The sequence below is a fragment of the Oncorhynchus keta genome, chromosome 13, assembly GCF_023373465.1.
Source record: "Oncorhynchus keta strain PuntledgeMale-10-30-2019 chromosome 13, Oket_V2, whole genome shotgun sequence".
Taxonomy (NCBI): Eukaryota; Metazoa; Chordata; class Actinopteri; order Salmoniformes; family Salmonidae; genus Oncorhynchus; species Oncorhynchus keta.
Genome location: NC_068433.1, coordinates 50,349,757 through 50,369,860, shown reverse-complemented (window position 1 = coordinate 50,369,860; position 20,104 = coordinate 50,349,757). Strand labels below are relative to the sequence as shown.

The window sequence follows — 20,104 nt, the reverse complement described above, 5'->3', positions numbered from 1 at the left end:
AACTGTTTGGACTAATGATTACACACCGGGCTTCAGACGGGTTAATGAGACAGCTGCTACACGTGACGGTTATATGGTTGTATAACGCAACAATATTTAGGTCAGCGCGATTCTTGTTTAGCACGTGCACACTTACATAAAGTCTCGTGCAGAGGTCTCGAATAACACTGAGGTGAGACAAAAAACATGTTCGAAAGAAGGGGAAAAATACAACTCGAATGAGTTGATTTATATGGTAATTTCTCAGGTTGGACACGGATATTTAAATGAGAAAGTAGTGCTCACTCACAACACGAAACCATTCAATTATAGGGAGCCTGCGTCGTAGCCTATTTAGACAACCACTTTTCCCTCAAATACGTGAAAAATTACACTTTGTAGCCTATCATTTTAGAGGATCAAATGAACGAATCTGTGTTTCATGAATGTTTGTCCTATTTGCTCTGGGTTAGACTATAGCCTACGAAACGATTGTGTGTGTGTGAATGCAATGGACAAGAGTGTCCCCTTCACGGGTGGTTGGGTGAATGAATGCGAGTGTAGTGGTGATATAGGAGGAGACAGATTGACCTCTTCCGCGTTTTCCTGGAGTTGTGTCCTCATTACCCAGGATGCTACTTTATCCTTGCACGTGTAGGTCTACGTTTTTATGTCTATCCCCTCCCCGCCTTAGTACAGAGAGAGGAGGAAAAAATAAAGTACGTTTACAATCCCCCGCCTCTTCTACAGTAGGCTATTTCTACCACATTTAGGCTACACTACCACTTCCTCATGTTCTGCGGCGCCGGGCTGCTGCTGACCGGCTCCAGCCATGTCGAAAGAGAATTTTGCCGCCGGCGGCAATGACGGGACCTCAGACAAACGAACAGGTAGGTAGGTACTGGTAGACCTACTTGTACCGCGTTCAAGACAACTTGGAACTCGGGAACTGAGCTCTGGGTTTCACGTTTGAAAAGGTTCAGAATCAACCAATAGGAACATTACGCAAAAACCGTACGCAAATTCTCACTTGGGAGATTCTGATCTTTCCGAGTTGTCTTGAAAGCACCACGTGTGAATTCTCTAGACTATGAGGTGATAATAGTTTATTGTAGTCGATGCTATGCGCCGTTTGGGATTTGAGGGGAGCTGTTTCTTTCGCTTTGAAAACAATTCTGGTTATTCCCCAAAATGTAGGTCAGTAGATCAGTGGAGCAAATGCACACCAGGAAGTCCTGGGACGCGCTCGTGGAAATTTTATAATTTTGGCCATATTTGTGGCATTCTACCATGTAATTTCGCAGGTAGGATTTGTTGTGATTTTATAACAATATGTGCATGGTGGAATTGTATTTATGGTAAACCTGGTGTAAAACTATTCAGCTGCCTTTTCATTGGCGGTCAATAGATCTTATGTTCATCCCTTTGGTATTTTTTCTTAGACTAATAGTCTATGTCGGTTAGCCTGTTAATCAAATAAAATGGCACCAATCACGTAATTTATGCGTGGATAATGCTTGCACCATATCCTGTTCAGTCGCACGTATTGCCTAAATTGTGTTTTATGTGTTTGGATAGCCTAAAGTCATATTTACCGGTTTTCATAGTTGTAGAATTTCAATGTATCGCGGCAAGTTTGTACTTTTGGTGACGAGAATTTCCGATGTCTAAAGCATTCTGATGCATTGCCACATGTTCGTAAACTGATCTCCATGACCACACTGTGATCTTTGGCGATGCATGGTAAAATGTTAAATAATATTTCCAAGAATTGGGTTATGAAACAGTTTCCAAATTCTTAAAGTGGGTGGGTGGATTTATTGGAACGCAGCCCAAAACAAGTATCCTTCCCGAACGTGCAAGCTAGGCTAATATTCTGCATTCATGCTTAATAACGCAATTTCCCATTCTGTAAGTTGACCATAACATCCAATACCGTACGTGTTATGAATGTAGTTGAATATGGTAACCCAGGACGCTCCTTTGAAAATAATAGCTATTTGCAGCATAAAACATGAGTAAAAAATGTATAGGCCTGCCTGACACATTTTAATTGAGCCTATACGCTACATCAAATAGGCTAGCTGCGCTTTGGCCAATATGACTGTAGTAACTTGTTTAGGCTATGTAGGCTAGTGTTCAGTTATTTTGTAAAACACCAGAGCCTATAATTTGATAACTTTTCAAACACAAGCTGCACGTGTCAAATATGAGGCAAACATTTTGACATTGGTTGACAAATCTTAATGGTGTTGTAGGCTTAACACTCAATTTCTGTAACGATATTGATTTATTCCTGACTTAATAATGATTGCACTTAAAGTAGTACCAGACCTAAAGGTGTTCTAGGATGACAAACGTTACACAGGAATGGATAAAGAGAATGGACATAGGAAATAATGTATTACATAGCACTCTGTTAGGCAACCAATTGTTAAAACCGTATTGCCAACAGTCAACTGTACTTCACCTGAATAGCATAGATTCCTCCATTACAAGATGTATTCCCTCTGTTTTGTATATTGAATAAACAAAATGTATTCTACTGTCAGCCCTCTTTCTTAATATTGTACCTCATCTCATGTATGCATGTGTCCAACATGGTATTGCCATTTTGCCTGGCCCATAGTATTATTCAAAACCAGTGCAGTGGTTGGTGTGGGGGCGATTCCTGTGGGAGTGAAGGGGAATGGCTCTCAGGTGAAGTAGTCAGATTGGCAAGTGTGACCAGTGTAGAGTTGCCTTTCTTTTCTTGACTTAAAAGACAGCCAAAGGATTGGATCTATTTTCAGATAAGAAAAACAAGCTTCCTTAAATTAAGTGACGTGTAAAGCTCAGATTCCTCTGAAAGAAAATGTGCAAACACAAGGAGGTATGATTAGCAATTAATGATTAACCCATAATTAATTCTAGGCTTTTACATGTAAGAAAATTGAAGAGGTTTGTGCAGGACAACTTCAATGGAACTTCCCTTTTTCCATGTGGGGGTGGGGTTATGATGGGGAGATGAGAATAAAGTGCATAATGTAAACCTGGACACTAATAACTAGTGTAAACCTGGACACTATTACCTAATAACTCTCAGGTAATAAACTACATGCTTTTTTACAGTGAATATAATAGAGAATCTGAACTCGGATACTCACCACTGACCAATACTGCCTTAACTAGATACTGCCATAACATCATACTGCCTTAACTTCATACTGCCTTAATTAGATACTGCCATAATGGCATACAGCTTTAACTAGATACTGCCATAACATCATACTGCTGTGCTGTCTAATCAACTTTTAGACATGAATGTTCTAGTTGTACCATAGACCCTATCGACACACTGGGGTTCTTGTGTGAGAGCGACAGGTGAGTAGTGAGGGATAGGGGAGGTTGATTATGAGGCACCAGCACCAGTAGAACCAGCCACAGGAAGCTCATCTGATGAGGGAGAGTCCTTTTGAGGGTCCATTTATATGGCTGTGACTGCCAGGGTCTTCATCATTATCATCATCAGCTGAAGACTTGGACCAATGGAGTAGTGCGATCCTCGCCACATTTATCCAGCCAGGAGAGAGCATCATCCATGGAAGGTTCCGTGGCTGCGTTATCGAGCTCCAGTGCACAGCCTTCTCACTCCGTCACACAGGCCTCACTTGCCATACAGTCATCTCTTAGGAAGCCAGGACCAGAAGTGAAATCAAGGTGATTCAATTGACCTGGTTTCTGCACCACCCACTCATGTCCTGCACAACCAGTGAACTTGTTGATGTCTGGTTCTCAGTTGTCAGTGTGTTTGTGTTTCCCTCTGCATCTCCTATTAGCGTCAAGAACTCGATCAACATTTAAGAAGAGTACTGTGAATCTTTACTTTCAGAGAACAGAAATGAGTTTCTGCTTGCATCCCAATCCCCCCAAGATACACACACCCTAAGGGGTCGGAAGCACTCTGAGCATTTAAGGGTTAACTGCTTTGCTCAATCACAACAGCAGGATATGACATGGAGAGAGGCTGGCCAAGCCAGGAAATGACTGCTGCGTATTTACCAGGGGTTGCTCCGGTCCCCTGATGAACTTTGATCCAAACTGGGTCAACGAAATGGACGTGTAGCACAACCATTTCCCCACATAACTACCTAATTGTATTTGATATGACATTGTCTTCCCCTTTAGTTAGTTACTGCAAAATAGGGATCTTCACTCTTCCCTTTAGAATTGTGTTGGATTTTATGAAATGTATGATCTTCTAATTTATATTAATTTTTAGGTAATGTTAATGTACATTCTAAATTTACCTCAACCCTGAGCTGCTCACTGTCATAGTCAAACATCCAAAAGCCACAATGTTTCTACTTGATTGGGCAACAAACTTTGTCAGATTTGTCTTAACTATTTTCATGAAAATGGAAAAATAAATAAATGGAGATTAACCCTACATGATGATACAACTACAGCATTAGCTAAATGATTACAATTACCATAGTTCCACTACCATTTCTACCTGTGGAATATTTCCACTTGTTTTGCTTTTATGCTACTACAGTTTCTCATGCTTGGTGAGATGCCTGCAGGAAAAGGAAGAGAGAGGGCAGGGCCGGAATATTTTCTGCATTCCACCTCTATCAGTAATGACCCCAAAATTTCTAGACATAGCCAAGGTTAGTTCATTATTCATTATTCGTAAACATTTGTTTGCATTAGAATCCCAAAAGATCTTCCCCCTTTTAAACAATATTTTATATAAAATATCACCGCTTACAGTATAATGGGGAGTTGTGCAGGAAGTAGGTCAATGTTACAGCATTATATAAGCAGTGAAGTAAGGCGATAGCAGAAACCATCACGTGCTGCATGCTGGGGGAAACTGGGATAAAGCCAGTGAGTGGTTAGACGCCCTCTTATGGTGACTTTTACATGCTACATGGAAACTCATCACGTGCTGCATGACAGCCGGGAGAAACTGTCAGTGCCAGAGGTTGGTGTCTCGTAGGCTGATTTAGGTTGGAGAGTTCATTCACCCCACCTGCCAGGTTTATGGCTTTCAAGATTACTAGTTACAAGCTGGAAGGCCATTTCCAGTTATCTGAACTGAACTGAAATTAATTTACACTGAGGAACATTTGTCAATGGGCTTACAATTGAGAGTTTATTTACAGTCCTCTCAAGTGGTTGTTAGTTAGTGCATACACACTTATCATGTGACTGATCACCACAAGAACATTTACATTTATAAGATGGTTTAAAATTATTATTATTTTTAAAACTTTTTGCACAATATTAAGTTACAATCCAAGGCAGTTTGAGGTCATCCATTGAGTTGGTATTTGTGCCATCTTCTGAGGAAAGCAAGTAACTGCAAGCATTCCTTATTTTATTTTCTCAGTCCTCAGTTGATGGTTTCAGTTGATTATCGGGGATATGTGAATGTTCTTCATGGAGATTTTTGACATTGGAGGAATTACAAATGATGAGAAATCAAAACTAATGTATCAGTTTTGTATGGTTCTTGTGCCTGTGGTTTAGGACCCTTGCAGTTAGGAGAAACCAATAGCCTTCCTGTTTCTCGGCCTGACGTCATAACGCCCCACCTGGCAGGAGCCATGCCAATCCAAGAGCTGTCTAGGAAACGGAAGGGGGATATAGACAACAGGTAAGAGCAGAGAGACCTCACCTTTCATAAAGCAGGATAAAAATAACATTCTTATTTTTGTCTCTTACCCGGTGGACTTATATTTTATGTTCTCCATGTCTTGCAGGGAAAATGGTGATGCTCAAATAGAGGAGGAACAGAGCAGGTATTTGAAGATTCTGCAGTAATTAATTTTATTTCAGCACTAATCTTGGCAAGATCTCTCAGGGCCAGGCCAAGTGTTGAAATGAATCATTTTAAATAATATATATTTCCCATTCCAATTCAGATCGGAAGATGATGATCAACAGGTGAAAATAAAATGCTTCAGGTAAGAGCCTGGGCATACATATTCATTTGGTATATTGAAAAGGGAGTTAAAGGCCAAATGCAGCCGTTTAAAAAATATATAAAATCATTTCTGGGTAACAAATAAGTACCTTACTGTGATGGTTTTCAATCAAAATGGTTGAAAATAAACAAAAATAGCTTCTTAGCAAGAGCAGTTTCTCAAGCAAGAATTTCTCTAGGACTGTCTGGGAGTGGTCTGAGTGGGGAGGGGAAAACTGAAAAGCAATTTGGAACTCTCTTATTGGTCTCATAACTAATTTACCGCCTGGTGATGTCACCAGACAGGCCAAAACTCCATCCCACCAAAACTGGCTGAAATTTCAGGCGGTCATTTCAAACAGCTCTTACACTAAAAGGACATTATCATAATTTTCACAGTATTATTCCAACCTCATGTGAAAATATATAAAACACAGGAAAATCACATTTTTGCTGCACTGGCGTTAAAAAACAGGAGGATACTTTAATATTATATATTACCTAATACTCTAATAATACAGTTGAAGCTGGTGGCATGATGCGAATGACCACATAAATGTAACGCCAATAATAACAATAACACACACGCTTTCATGTGTTGTTGCTTTTATAAATTATATCATGCTGACTTGATAGCAACCCATCAGACACCTGTATACTTAAGTGTGTGAGATATGTGTGAGAGAGACAAATAAGTGTATTTGTGCCCTCACTCAAAGGGAGCCACACAGCCAAATTGAAAAGCGGCGGAGGGACAAAATGAACACCCTTATCGACGAGCTGTCAGCCATGATCCCCTCCTGTAACCCCATGGCCAGAAAGCTTGACAAACTCACTGTGCTGCGAATGGCTGTGCAGCACCTCAAAGCCCTGAAAGGTAGGCCTCATCATCCCTAAACTGTCCTTACAACACAGTACCACACCAGGCAATCTTTGCAGCACCACACATCTCTTTAAGGTAGGTCTCATGAAGCTATACTAATGCAGTTAGATCCCAGGACACACGATGGTGGCAAAATACACAGCTGTGCACAAATAACTTGGTTCATTGCTGATAATATACAGTACCAGTCAAATGTTTGGACACACCTACTCATTCAAGGGTTTTTCAATATTTGTACTATTTCTACTACATTATAAAGTAATAGTGAAGACATCAAAACTATGAAAAAACACACATGGAATCATGTAGTAACCAAACAAGTGTTAAACAAATCAAAATATATTTTATATTTGAGATTCTTCAAATTAGCCACCCTTTGCCTTGGTGACAGCTTTGCACACTCTTGGCATTCTCTCAACCAGCTTCATGAGGTAGTCACCTGGAATGCATTTCAATTAACAGGTATGCCTTGTTAAAGATAATTTGTGGAATTTCTTTCCTTAATGTGTTTGAGCCAATCAGTTGTGTTGTGACAAGGTAGGGGGTATACAGAAGATAGCCCTATTTGACAAAAGACCAAGTCCATATTATGTCAAGAACAGCTCAAATAAGCAAAGAGAAATGACAGTCCATCATTACTTTAAGACATGAAGGTCAGTCAATGCAGAAAATGTCAAGAACTTCAAGTGCAGTCACAAAAACCATCAAGTGCTATGATGAAACTGGCTCTCATGAGGACCGCCACAAGAAAGGAAGACCCAGAGTTAACTCTGCTGCAGAGGATAAGTTCATTAGAGTTAACTGCACCTCAGATTGCATCCAAAATAAATGCCTCACAGAGTTCAAGTAACATTCACATCTCAACATCAACTGTTCAGAGGAGCCGTCATGGTCGAATTGCTGCAAAGAAACCACTATTAAAGGACACCAATAATGAGAAGAGACTTGCCTGGGCCAAGAAACACGAGCAATGGACATTAGACTGGTGGAAGTCTGTCCTTTGGTCTGATGAGTCCAAATCTGAGATTCTTGGATTTTAACTGCCGTGTATTTGTGGGATGCAGAGTAGTTAAAAGGATGATCTCCGCATGTGTGGTTCCTACCGTGAAGCATGGAGGAGGAGGTGTGATGGTGTGGAGGTGTGTTACTGGTGACCCTGTCAGTGATTTATCTAGAATTCTTGGCACACTTATTCAGCATGGCTACCACAGCATTCTGCAGTGATACGCCATCCCGTCTGATTTGCGCACAGTGGGACTATCATTTGCTTTTCAACAGGACAATGACCAAAAACACACCTCCAGGCTATGTAAGGGCTATTTGACCAAGAAGGAGAGTGATGGATTGCTGCATCAGATGACCTGGCCTCCACAATCCCCCGACCTCAACCCAATTGAGATGAGTTGGACATCAGAGGGAAGGAAAATCAGCCCACAAGACTGTTGGAAAAACATTACAGGTGAAGCTGGTTGAGAGAATACCAAGAGTGTGCAAGGCTGTCATCTTGGCAAAGGGTGGCTACTTTGAAGAATCTCAAATATAAAATATATTTTGATTTGTTTAACACTTTTTGGTTACTACATGATTCCATATGTGTTATTTCATAGTTTTGATGTCTTCACTCTTATTCTACAATGTAGAAACTAGTAAAAGTAAAGAAAAACCATTGAAGGAGTATGTGTCCAAACTTTTGACTGGTGTTGTATGGTGTTGTATTTAATATTCATATGTATTTTTAACTCAAGTTATGATAGAAATGTTGAGCTCCTAAGGGACACGTACAACACAGACTAACAGCTCAGTGCTGTGTTCGTCTCCACAGCAGGTGCTAGCAGTTCCTTTACTGACGTTAACTTCAAACGCAAGCCTTCGTTTCTGCCTCAGGATGATCTCAAGCACCTGGTGCTCACGGTAGGTCGCCCTTCAATCTATCTCAATCTCTTTCTCCAATCAACCAAAATCAAGCCCATTTGGTATTGTGGCAGCAGTCACAACAGTGGGGTAGGATTATGTGGTGTGTCGATTTATAGTTTTTGTGTGTTGGGTCTACTAGGCTCCAAAACTAGCTGAGAATTTGGGATATGGGAAATATAATATTAACCAATAATAAAGGGGTCTAGGGTTATTCCTTTATAATTACAATAATGAGGTCAAATCTACAATGGTTTTTATTTTCAAAGTGCCAAATTTTATCCAAAGATATGAGAACATGGTGGACATGTTTCTTCTTCAGACTTTAAGTCTACACTTTTATTTTATGGACAGTACCACAGGTATACCCTCTTGGTTTGCTACAGTATTTTTCCATTCAGTTGCTAACTAACTTTACTCTGGGAAATTCCTAATTAGAAAAGGATGTGTCAACTGCTCAGTTCAATGTAGAATTAAATATAGAAGTAGCCAGTTCTTTCCGCTCGCTTGGAGTGTTCTGTTGTATAACCTTTGCCAACTCTGATCTCCCACAAGTGTGCATGTTTGTCACACAGTCTTCCATTTTAGAGTAAACCGAGAGAGTGGATACACACGGATGGTTTATACACTGTAGCAGTGTCAGTGTTTTCATGGATCCAGATTTAAATATATTGAGGTCGTGCCGTGTCTCATTTCCCCAGGCTGCAGATGGGTTCCTGTTCGTGGTGAGTTGTGACAGGGGGAAGATCCTCTTTACCTCAGAATCCGTCTCCAAGTTCCTCAACTACAGTCGGGTCAGTGAACTGGTTATACTTAAGCAATAAAGCTTGAGGGGGTGTGGTATACGGTCTGATATACCACGGCTTTCAACCAATCAGCATTCACCCAGTTTATAATATACAATAAGCAGGTCTGGCAGTCTTAATTTACTACTTCATTCTAAATTGAGCTAATTATTGAGGTGGATTCCAACAATGTCCCCATCACTCAATCCTATCTATTATCCACTTAAATACTCTCAATGACAACTTTAGGAAGAGGTCATTACTTAACAGTGTTTATTCCATTCATTTAGTTCCATGGTTTGGTTTTCTTTGGCCATTTGTAACAGGCACCCCATGCCCCTGCCACTCTCATTGATTGTTAGCTCTCGGTGGCTAAAGTTAGCAGACGTTTGTAGTGGCTGTCTAAAGAAAACTGAACCATGGATTATATTTTCTCCTGGCCCATTGATTACTTACAGGGTGAGGAACTATCTAACATTAAATTGTAAAATACTGAAATTCTCTTTTAGTACCTTGTAATTTCTGCACCATAGTAAAGTTATACCTGAATCTGTTTCATGCTTTATATTGTGGAGGTGATGCTTGAAGTGGAGACCGGAGGTTTAACCAGAAAGTTGAGGTGGTTCTGAAGTGGGGATCTGAATCATTTGTTTCCCCTAGTTCAGAAGTATAGTTGGCTAGCTAGCTAGCTCACACAAGATTTGGTTCCGGGCTCTGAGATGAATAGTTTGGTTCTGATAATTAAAGTGCTGTTTTTGTTTACAGTTGGAACTAATTGGACAGAGTCTTTTTGATTATGTCCACCCGAAGGACATTAGTAAAGTGAAAGAGCAGCTGTCAGCCTCAGGATTATACCCTCGTGAACGGCTCATAGATGCCAAAAGTAAGTCTGCAAAGACTTCATTTAAATGTATCTGATGCTGGGATTTTCATATCTATTTCTCTCTGTGTTCTGTTTTGTTTGTGTCTTGTTGAGATGCAGTTAAAGCTATGTCACCACTATAACGGTATTACTTTAAAGAAAGTTGCAGCTTTTATCTCAGTTCTAGCACAGGGGAAAGAGCAGAGAGCCTGGGTTCTGTTTGTTGTTGCTTTACTGGTTTCCACTTTGCCCTCGGTCTCTATTGAGGTCACAGATTCATACTTTTTATATTATGTCTTCAATGTGTTTTTTTTATATTGTAAATATAATGTGATGTTGTTGTATCATAGACTCTCCCGGTTCTTTAGCAGGGTTACAGGTGCAGGACCTTCCTGTGGGAGCAGTTCAACTGTGTACAGGGGCACGGCGTTCCTTCTTCTGCCGCATGAAGCACAGCAGAACAGTTATGAAGACAGAAGACAAAACCATCCAGCCCAGCAGCTCCAAGAAAAAGGGTGAGAGAGCCATGCAGAAAGGACTTTCACTAAATACATCGTAAGAGCAGAGAGAAACGTGGTGGTCTTCAACCCAGAAGCACAATTTATTTTTCTTGATTCCATCTCACTGAGGTTAGCCCTGATAGGGCCATGATTGGAATTGCATATGGGGCTTAAACGTAAATACGTGTTTTATGTACACTGTCTCCCCCTGTAGAGTCTCAACGATACTGCACTGTCCATTGCACTGGTTACATGCGGAGTTGGCCTTCCACCCAGCTGGATGCTGAGAGTGACGATAACGAGTTCTCCCATCTGTCCTGCCTGGTCGCTGTGTGCCGCGTTCACCCTAACAATGCCTGTCAGCCCTCACTAGAGGTCAAGGTCAAACCCACCCAGTTTGTCACTCGCTTTGCAATTGACGGCAAGTTCACCTTCGTGGACCAACAGTAAGTTGTGCCTCTTACCCCCTCCACAAACCTTTTTGCGATTTTCACTCATTATTAAATATTCTTGGAAAGTGTTGGCATAATTTTGAACCAATACTGTTCATAAGGGGGCATTGTGGGCATATCCTTCACCTGATGAAAAACACTGAGAGGGAAATAAAACTGAATCTATACCCTGTGAAAGTAACCGCCCCTTTCGATTTACTTCTGGATCAAGTCCGCTAATCTTTTGAACTGGCTTCACGATTATATAATCAAATTCGTAGTATATATATATATATATATATATTACAATTATATTTGTTTTTACTGAGTTTTTGCATTTAAGACCATTGCACTACGTTTTTGCCCATTGAAGACCATTCAAAAAGCCTACAAAAGTTTTTTTTAAACTACAAGGTTGAGGGGCAGTCACTTCCTGGTAACTTTCATAGCGTATTGTTCTCAGTCTTTTGTTCATATTCGATCTCTTTCAGCTGAGTTGAGTATGTTTTGATACATACTGTAATGTTAGCCAAGGCTACGGTAAGTTAAATTGGCCTTGGTTAACATTACAGTTATACCCTGGGTAACCCAACCTGTGCTTGTATTAACAGCGAAAGAAACAAATAAAGAGAAAAGCAATGACGTTGGTTAAGGCAGGCCTGGCAGGCAGTCATCTTGGATAGGGTTTGCCATGGCACCCCCTACCCATACCACAGTGGCTGTAAGTGTAATGGGGCTACCCCAAGTTTTCCGGCAACTGGTCTGAATGCATTCCAAGTGAGACAATATACCCCTTGAAGAGATGACTGTACTGATTATTTCAAGAGATGGCAGCAGTACAATACTAGTACTATTGGTTTGAAATACAGATTATAAATTGAAAAATGTTTACTTGGAACATTGTGTTGCAAATATTGTTTTTCACATAGTAAGCATGTCAAGATAAAGACCTTTTCACTTATCGGTTGTCAAATAGTTAGCTTCATTTCACAACAGGAGCCCTTTAACATATGTGAATTTATTATTGTGACCCAGGCTGTCCTAAAATGTAACACTGGTGGTGAGATCTTCTGACCAACAGCAGAGAGTGCATTGAACACGTCAGTCCAATTTGATTTATGTTTACAGTATAATTCATATTATCTGTAAGTAGTTTTCTTTTTGTTGTTTTGAGTGAGATTCTTTCTACTTTGGCATTTCATCCCAATTCAGGAAACAAGAACCCAGCTCACTTTACCGTGGTCAAATGTTTGACAACCATTCCATTTACTCTTTTCCATAGAAACAGAAAATCTGCATCATGTATATTTATGATTATAGTTAGTATTTATTGTGCCATTCTGAAATGATGTACATAGTTAGAGCTGGTAAGTGGACAGGAGATATCAACCTGGGACTGTAGTAGGTTTAGAGAGAATAACAGCCTCCTTGTCTCTGTCCTTCAGAGCCACTACTGTTCTGGGCTACTTGCCACAGGAACTACTGGGGACGTCTTGTTATGAGTACTTCCACCAGGACGACCTGCAACCCCTCGCAGAGACACATAGGAAAGGTAATGGAGAATAGTTTGGTTGTCTTTCGTATCTACGTATGGGTGAGAACCATATGTTCTCCAGATGTGCAAGGTGCTCAAACAGATATGAATTATATTTCGGTTGCACTTTATTTTGGGTTGCAGAAGATGAACAGGTTCTTACCTTTGTCGCATGGTAAAATGGTGATTACACTATGATAACCTGTGCATTATTTTTTTATTTATTGGGGGGATTCATGACTAAAACAAGCACATTGCAGTGATCGAAGTGGCATTTTGTGTCTCAACAGTTCTCCGCAGTAAAGAGAAGATTGAGACCAGCTGCTACAAGTTCAAAACAAAACTTGGCTCCTTCGTCATGCTTCAAAGTCAGTGGTTTAGTTTTATAAACCCGTGGACCAAAGAAATTGAGTTTATTGTGTCAACAAACCGAGTTTTGTAAGTGCCTTTTCACATTAGGTCTAGATTGTGAGTTGAACAATCTATAATGATATTCAGTAAAATACATTTAATTTAATAATCGGATTCGAATCAAGACACAAGTTCAGTCAAAATTGTCCCATTTTGGACCCAAAATGTAGCTGTTGTTCGAGAGTCCTCAGCGCTGTACTAATGACATCATACAAGGGATGTACAGTCATTTGTCATCTGTACCCTCTCCACTCACAGTGGACCCGGTCACACAGAAGCTGAACAGCCGAGCAGCTCCAAGCTGTTGGACGGTAAGGAAAGGAATATTTGTCCTGGTCATTCTGGATGTTGTTTGGGTGTGTGGACCGACATCAGCTCACTGTCCTGACCCCTCCCTCTGTTACAGAAGAGAGCAAACATACTATCCTTATCCCTGGCATCTCCAGTGGCATGGCCACTATGATCTACGCTGGCAGCATAGGGACCCAGATAGCAAACGAGCTCTTGGACTCCAACAGGTGTGTTGCGTGTATTATGGCATTGTTTTACAGAGCTTTCTTTGACCACCAGGAGGAAGCTGGTGCTTGTACAGTCGGCTTACATCGTTTTTTGTTTTATTGGCACATGACTTTGAATATTTTGTTGCCTTAGTCCTGCTTTCTTTCACCGCCAAAATGTGCAGGGTCAATTGTTCTCCATCGAGTGAAACCTCCAGTCCCTTCTGTCCACCTCGGGACAGGTCTCCAATGGTCTCCTCTCATGCCAACGTGAGTCACCTTACCTACCTCACCTCTCATCCTACAGTGTCTTTACGGCCCTAGGCAGTAGTTGTACATTGACTATATACAGTATATCACAAAAGTGAGTACACCCCTCACATTTTTGTCAATATTAGAGTATATTTTTTCATGTGACAACACTGAAGAAATGACACTTTGCTACAATGTAAAGTAGTGAGTGTACAGCTTGTATAACAGTGTAAATTTGCTGTCCCCTCAAAATAACTCAACACACAGCCATTAATGTCTAAACCGCTGGCAACAAAAGTGAGTACACCCCTAAGTGAAAATGTCTAAATTGGGCCCAATGTGTCAATATTTTGTGTGGCCATCATCATTTTCCAGCACTGCCTTAACCCTCTTGGGCATGGAGTTCACCAGAGCTTCACAGGTTGCCACTGGAGTCCTCTTCCACTCCTCCATGACGACATCACGGAGCTGGTGAATGTTAGAGACCTTGCCCTCCTCCACCTTCCGTTTGAGGATGCCCCACAGATGCTCAATAGGGTTTAGGTCTGGAGACATGCTTGGCCAGTCCATCACCTTTACCCTCAGCTTCTTTAGCAAGGCAGTGGTCATCTTGGAGGTGTGTTTGGGGTCGTTATCATGTTGGAATACTGCCCTGCGGCCCAGTCTCTGGAGGGAGGGGATCATGCTCTGCTTCAGTATGTCACAGTACATGTTGGCATTCATGGTTCCCTCAATGAACTGTAGCTCCCCAGTGCCGGCCACACTCATGCAGCCCCAGACCATGACACTCCCACCACCATGCTTGATTGTAGGCAAGACACACTTGTCTTTGTACTCCTCACCTGGTTGCCGCCACACACGCTTGACACCATCTGAACCAAATACGTTTATCTTGGTCTCATCAGACCACAGGACATGGTTCCAGTAATCCATGTCCTTAGTCTGCTTGTCTTCAGCAAACTGTTTGCGGGATTTCTTGTGCATCATCTTTAGAAGAGGCTTCCTTCTGGGACGACAGCCATGCAGACCAATTTGATGCAGTGTACGGCGTCTGGTCTGAGCACTGACAGGCTGATCCCCACCCCTTCAACCTCTGCAGCAATGCTGGCAGCACTCATATATGTGCTGTATGGTCTTGGCCAGCGTGCTGCAGCTCAGTTTCAGGGTCTTGGCAATCTTCTTATAGCCCAGGCCATCTTAATGTAGAGCAACATTTCTTTTTTTCAGATCCTCAGAGAATGCTTTGCCATGAGGTGCCATGTTGAACTTCCAGTGACCAGTCAGTATGAGGGAGTGTGAGAGCTATGACACCACATTTAACACGCCTGCTCCCCATTCACACCTGAGACCTTGTAACACTAACGAGTCACATGACACCGGGGAGGGAAAATGGCTACTTGGGCGCATTTTGGACATTTTCACTTAGGGGTGTACTCACTTTTGTTGCCAGCGGTTTAGACATTAATGGCTGTGTGTTGAGTTATTTTGAGGGGACAGCAAATTTGCACTGTTATCCAAGCTGTACACTCACTACTTTACATTGTAGCAAAGTGTCATTCCTTCAGTGTTGTCACATGAAAAGATATACTCAAATATTTACAAAAATGTGAGGGGTGTACTCAATTTTGTGATATACTGTATATATATTTTTATTTTCATTACGGCATAAAGGGAGAGAGTATGGTGTTTTTTACATGCAGGTCACAACCATAACCACTTGAGTTCTTCCTATGAACACATGCCTTGCATAGATTAAATACTTTTAAACTGATTCTAATATTTTGATGTACTTTAACTTATCAATAACCAGGGTAAATATTACACCTCTTAATAGTTGCGTTTCAAGAGTTTTGTAAATGGGACTTTGTATCAAAAAATCTATAGACCAAAGATGTTCTGTATTATTATGTACCCACTTGTCCTCTTGCAGATGTCAAATGAGGAGGTGACTGATACAGTGAGCAAGCCTAGATTACAGTCTGCTTCAAAGGGGGCCACAAACGCTGGCAGCAACACACATATGGACACAGGTAGTTACCATTCAAAATCCTATACTAAGTCATCTTAGAAGCAATGCATTGACATGATCTTTCATTTACCTAGACTGTTATCAGTCAGACGGTTTTAAGTGTATGTTTCGGTTACTTAGTTATACTTAGAGTTATCCTTGGTTAGCATATGACTAACATAACATCGATTTTGATGACAGCCCGTTCTCCCCCAGCAGAGAGCTCCCAGATGGACCTGGACAGCATGGTGGGACCAGGCCTCGGTATCCTGAGCAACGACGAGGCTGCCATGGCCGTCATCATGAGCCTGCTGGAGACTGATGCCAACCTGGGGGACGCAGTAGACTTTGACAACATGCACTGGTCTCACTAGCAGAGATTCAAATGCCATGAATTCAGGAGAAGAATTTAGATTCCAATTCAAGAATTGAAAAATTATATTTATTCTTATCTACATTATTTCATTTATTTATTTAAGCCTTTTCAAAGAGGATTTCGTTCAATTCCTGAATTGGGATTTTAATTCACTTCCAGAACTTAAATGGAATTGACCACCAACTCCATCAGTCCTTAACTCTGTAGTTTATGGTTAGACAAACTCCATCCAGGGACTATTTTCATGTGCTCCTCTACCAAGGAAACAGATTTATGTGCTTCTGAGGGACTTCTACAGCTCTCTGTTTAAGTTTCAGCAAGAGAAATCTAGCCTGCGCTAAAACCAGCTAACTCTTTGGTGGCTTACACAGCTGGTTCAATTGGTTTCAATGTAACTGAATGTGTACTAAAACCACCCGAGTTTGCCTATATCTGGGGGGAGGTCACAGATCGATAGCAGTTCGGTACCCTTGGGGTTCGCGCCGGTGTGAAAGTGATCAACTCAAATTCCAAGGTAGCGGACGGAGGCATAGGTTAATCAATTACAAAGTATATTAACTCTGAACACTGATCACTTGTGTGAATAACTTGAAATGAAACATTACAAACGTGTCTTCACTCAAATTGTCATTGTCTATTATTACAAAGTGAAATTGTATATTGTTCTGTCTTTTTGCTTTTGCATTGTAGGCTTCTGTGTAGGTGTCTATTGTAAAGACACCAGCATTCCTTTTTCTGAAGTCACTCAAGAGGTAGAGCTGCTTCTCTTGAAATGTTTTTATTTACACTGAAACAGAACACCCTTAAGATGCACCTGCAGGGATGTAATGGAGGCTAAACGCACAGAAACAACTTTTTATTTTGTTGAAAGCATTTACACATGTATTCTGCAACGTTGGCGTTTTTAGCAATAGCTTGTGCTTTGCCTATCCTAGAGGAACACAATGGAAATAAGCTCTCGGGCTTGATTGTGTTTTGTCCTCAATGGTTTTAAATATCTGTTCTTCAACTTTTTAATGATCAAATAAAATACTCACCGCCAGTCATCACAACCAGCATTCAGGTCTTACCCAGTTTAATCCTTTTCCATTACATCCCTGTGCATCTGCCTTATACAAACACATCCTAGTTTGTTTGAAATGTGGAGGTGTGAAACTAATCCAGACAAGGAAAATAATGCTTGCAAACAACCTTTTGATCCTCGCTTCATGCAAACTATTACGAAAGCCTCTTTTAGTCCAAGAACTAATCTCAATACCGTGTCTGCCTTTGCTATGAACAGAGCATTACTTTCTGTCTGTTTGAACACCTTCCAAATACTTAAAATCCAAGTGCTTGAAAATAAATGAAGTCTGTGTTGCTGGAATTCAATCTAAATGCACTGTACGTTTTGTTCTGCAATTTTGGTTGGGGAACAAAATGAGGGACAAAAGGGAGAAATATCAGTGAATCCGTAATGACTTGAATTGTAATGCCTGTGTGCACTCCTGCAGTGTTGATTATTATACTTTTTGGGTGAGGGAAGATCATGGCTTCATGTGCAAAGAATCAAGTAATCTGGCACAGAAAAGCACATGAATAAACTGCATGTCAAACTTTGATATTCTTTGGCTCTGACCAATGTATCCATGCAATTAAACATTAAAAACAAATCTGAACCCATTAACAAAGTTTAATATGAAACTTATGTTTTTATCTTGAAAGTTTGTAATCGTCATCTATAGGCATGACTTAAATATAGAAAATCTGGAAACTGCATTTCAATTCAGATGGAATTACAAAAATATGGATGTGAATGCAATCAAGTGTAATTGTCCCTAGGAGTACTATGGTCCTTACACTACACTTCCTTTAGAAAGTGAGTCCCTCTGCTTCACTGTCACAAGTCCCTTGTGCCCGTATTGATGGGAAATCATTTTTATGACCTCTCAGCATTGCCATCCCACTTCTGACACCCAATGTAGTTAATTCAGGGGGTACCGACCAAGATTCGATCCCGGTCCCCGTGACTGTCAGTTCAACACCTTAGCCAATACTGTATGTCATCCATAGAGATTCATATTTGTTGACTTAACAGAATTTAAAAATAATTGTCTCAATTAGCGTTTGCTTGTGGGTTTGATTCCCGGGGCCACCCATATCTAAAATATATGCAAGCAAGACTAAGACGCTTTGGATAAAAGCGTCTGCTAAATGGCATATATTGTATTACTATAGACCAGTTAGGGGTCAGAGGTGTGATGCAGGTATTTCCTTATTATCTAAATCAAAGGGAAAAGTCCAGTGACCATTTAGAGTGGCACTTTTGCATTTTTCTTTGGCTTAAATTACGGTAAGCCATATTCCATTTCCTTGTAGGAATAACACAGCATTCCTCTTAGTGTCATAGTCTTTGAGCACACTTGAGGCTGTATCTCGCTACAAGAGGTAAGCATTCACACTTCTTCCTGTTTTTAGGATCCTATTGAATCAGATGTAGTTGCTGACTTACTTTGTTTTCTCTGTATAGAATCAAAATGTCGATGGTACAGTACCTAATATCTGACAATGGATAAGAGTCCAGTCTTTAAGTACAGGCAATGCCCTCTCTAAAGATGAGCTTTACATAGCCAAAGCTAACACCTGTACACAGATCTCATACAGTTGTAGGTAACTAATAGCCAGCATATATTTTGGCAGTTCAATGATCTAATACTACAGTCAAATTGAATAATTGAATTTTAGTTTCAAACCTTAAATTAGTAATTTTTCCAACCCACTAATTCAAATGGTATAATATAAATAGTTTTCCATTTTATTTTTCTCAATTTTCTAATCTTGAAATATTGGTGTGGTTGGTAGGAAAAACAGTGATTTCTAAGTCTGTAGGTCAAGTGTAGTCTGCCACTACAGTGACGGGGGAGCTCAACCTAGCCTATCTACACTGTAGTGCAATCTTGCCTGTCCAAAGTGCACTTAAGCTCTTAAGGTTAATTGGAGAACTCTTGCCCAATAAATAACCTTTGAGTTAAGTGGGTGGTTCTTGACGTGGCATCCATGATTCTTCAGAATTCTAAAACATACTTATTTGAAATTTTTGGAAGTTAATTACCTATAGTTTTAATTTTTCAGTTTAACATTTATAGTGTTGATTCAGGAGTTAAATTAACACTAAAGAGTTAAAGTAACACCCAGTGGTGTAAATGATCCCCCGTGTTGGTGTTAATAACCAGACTTGAACCAAAACCAGGCCAATCATTATATTTCACAGCATGCTCTATTGCAGGTAGGCTTTTTATTTTATTTTCCAATATCTATGTTTTTGGATGTAATTGATTGATTAATTAATCTTATGCTACCCCAATTATAAATAACACTTTTTCTTAGCTAATCCAATCTGTTACTTGGACTTTTTGCAACCGTTAATGGTTGTTCCCGTTTAGAAGTGTTAGGTAGTCTCATAACTTAGTATTCCCAACCCTGGCATTCATTCTGAATATAGGTTAGGGGTGAATAAAAATGTAAAATGTTGGATATACCTGGCTGGATTCCAATAGGAATTATACATCACTTTGAAAGCCAGCATAATGTGACTTGCAGGCCGGATGTGATGAGTTTCAGGCCACTGTACTAGGGTTAAATGAGGCCTTCAAAATAATAGTATTTTAATGATTATTATTTGTATTTGTTTTGGAAAGTTTTTATTTATAAACTTCCTTAAAAACAGCTCATATATTTATACA

At 40.4% G+C, this 20,104-nt stretch overlaps 1 protein-coding gene across 12 annotated transcripts; it reads left to right on the top strand.

Annotated features, from left to right (window-relative positions):
- The first annotated feature begins 607 nt into the window (after positions 1-607).
- Positions 608-18,052, top strand: LOC118392595 (aryl hydrocarbon receptor nuclear translocator-like protein 2). Of its 12 annotated transcripts, none has more exons than XM_052460592.1 (17): positions 608-873; positions 5,497-5,623; positions 5,730-5,768; positions 5,892-5,933; positions 6,652-6,809; positions 8,638-8,726; positions 9,428-9,520; positions 10,277-10,394; positions 10,742-10,888; positions 11,088-11,319; positions 12,750-12,856; positions 13,129-13,276; positions 13,508-13,560; positions 13,656-13,767; positions 13,932-14,016; positions 15,929-16,028; positions 16,208-18,052. In XM_052460592.1, the coding sequence occupies exons 1-17, from the start codon at positions 843-845 to the stop codon at positions 16,378-16,380; spliced, it is 1,854 nt and encodes a 617-aa protein (XP_052316552.1). In that variant the 5' UTR covers positions 608-842; the 3' UTR covers positions 16,381-18,052. The 12 variants fall into 12 exon arrangements, 11 of the variants coding, with proteins under 11 accessions (XP_052316552.1, XP_052316551.1, XP_052316546.1 ...); XM_052460591.1 differs by having other exon boundaries at positions 610-869; XM_052460586.1 differs by lacking the exon at positions 608-873 and adding an exon at positions 949-1,283 and having other exon boundaries at positions 8,641-8,726.
- The last annotated feature ends 2,052 nt before the right edge of the window (positions 18,053-20,104 follow it).

Excerpts from the sequence above, each read along its gene's own strand:
- LOC118392595 (XM_052460585.1), top strand. The coding sequence starts at position 1,103 with ATGCGCCGTTTGGGATTTGAGGGGAGCTGTTTCTTTCGCTTTGAAAAC. Across the intron at positions 6,810-8,637 it reads GCACCTCAAAGCCCTGAAAG|CAGGTGCTAGCAGTTCCTTT; the intron begins GTAGGCCTCATC and ends TCGTCTCCACAG. Across the intron at positions 10,889-11,087 it reads CAGCAGCTCCAAGAAAAAGG|AGTCTCAACGATACTGCACT; the intron begins GTGAGAGAGCCA and ends CTCCCCCTGTAG.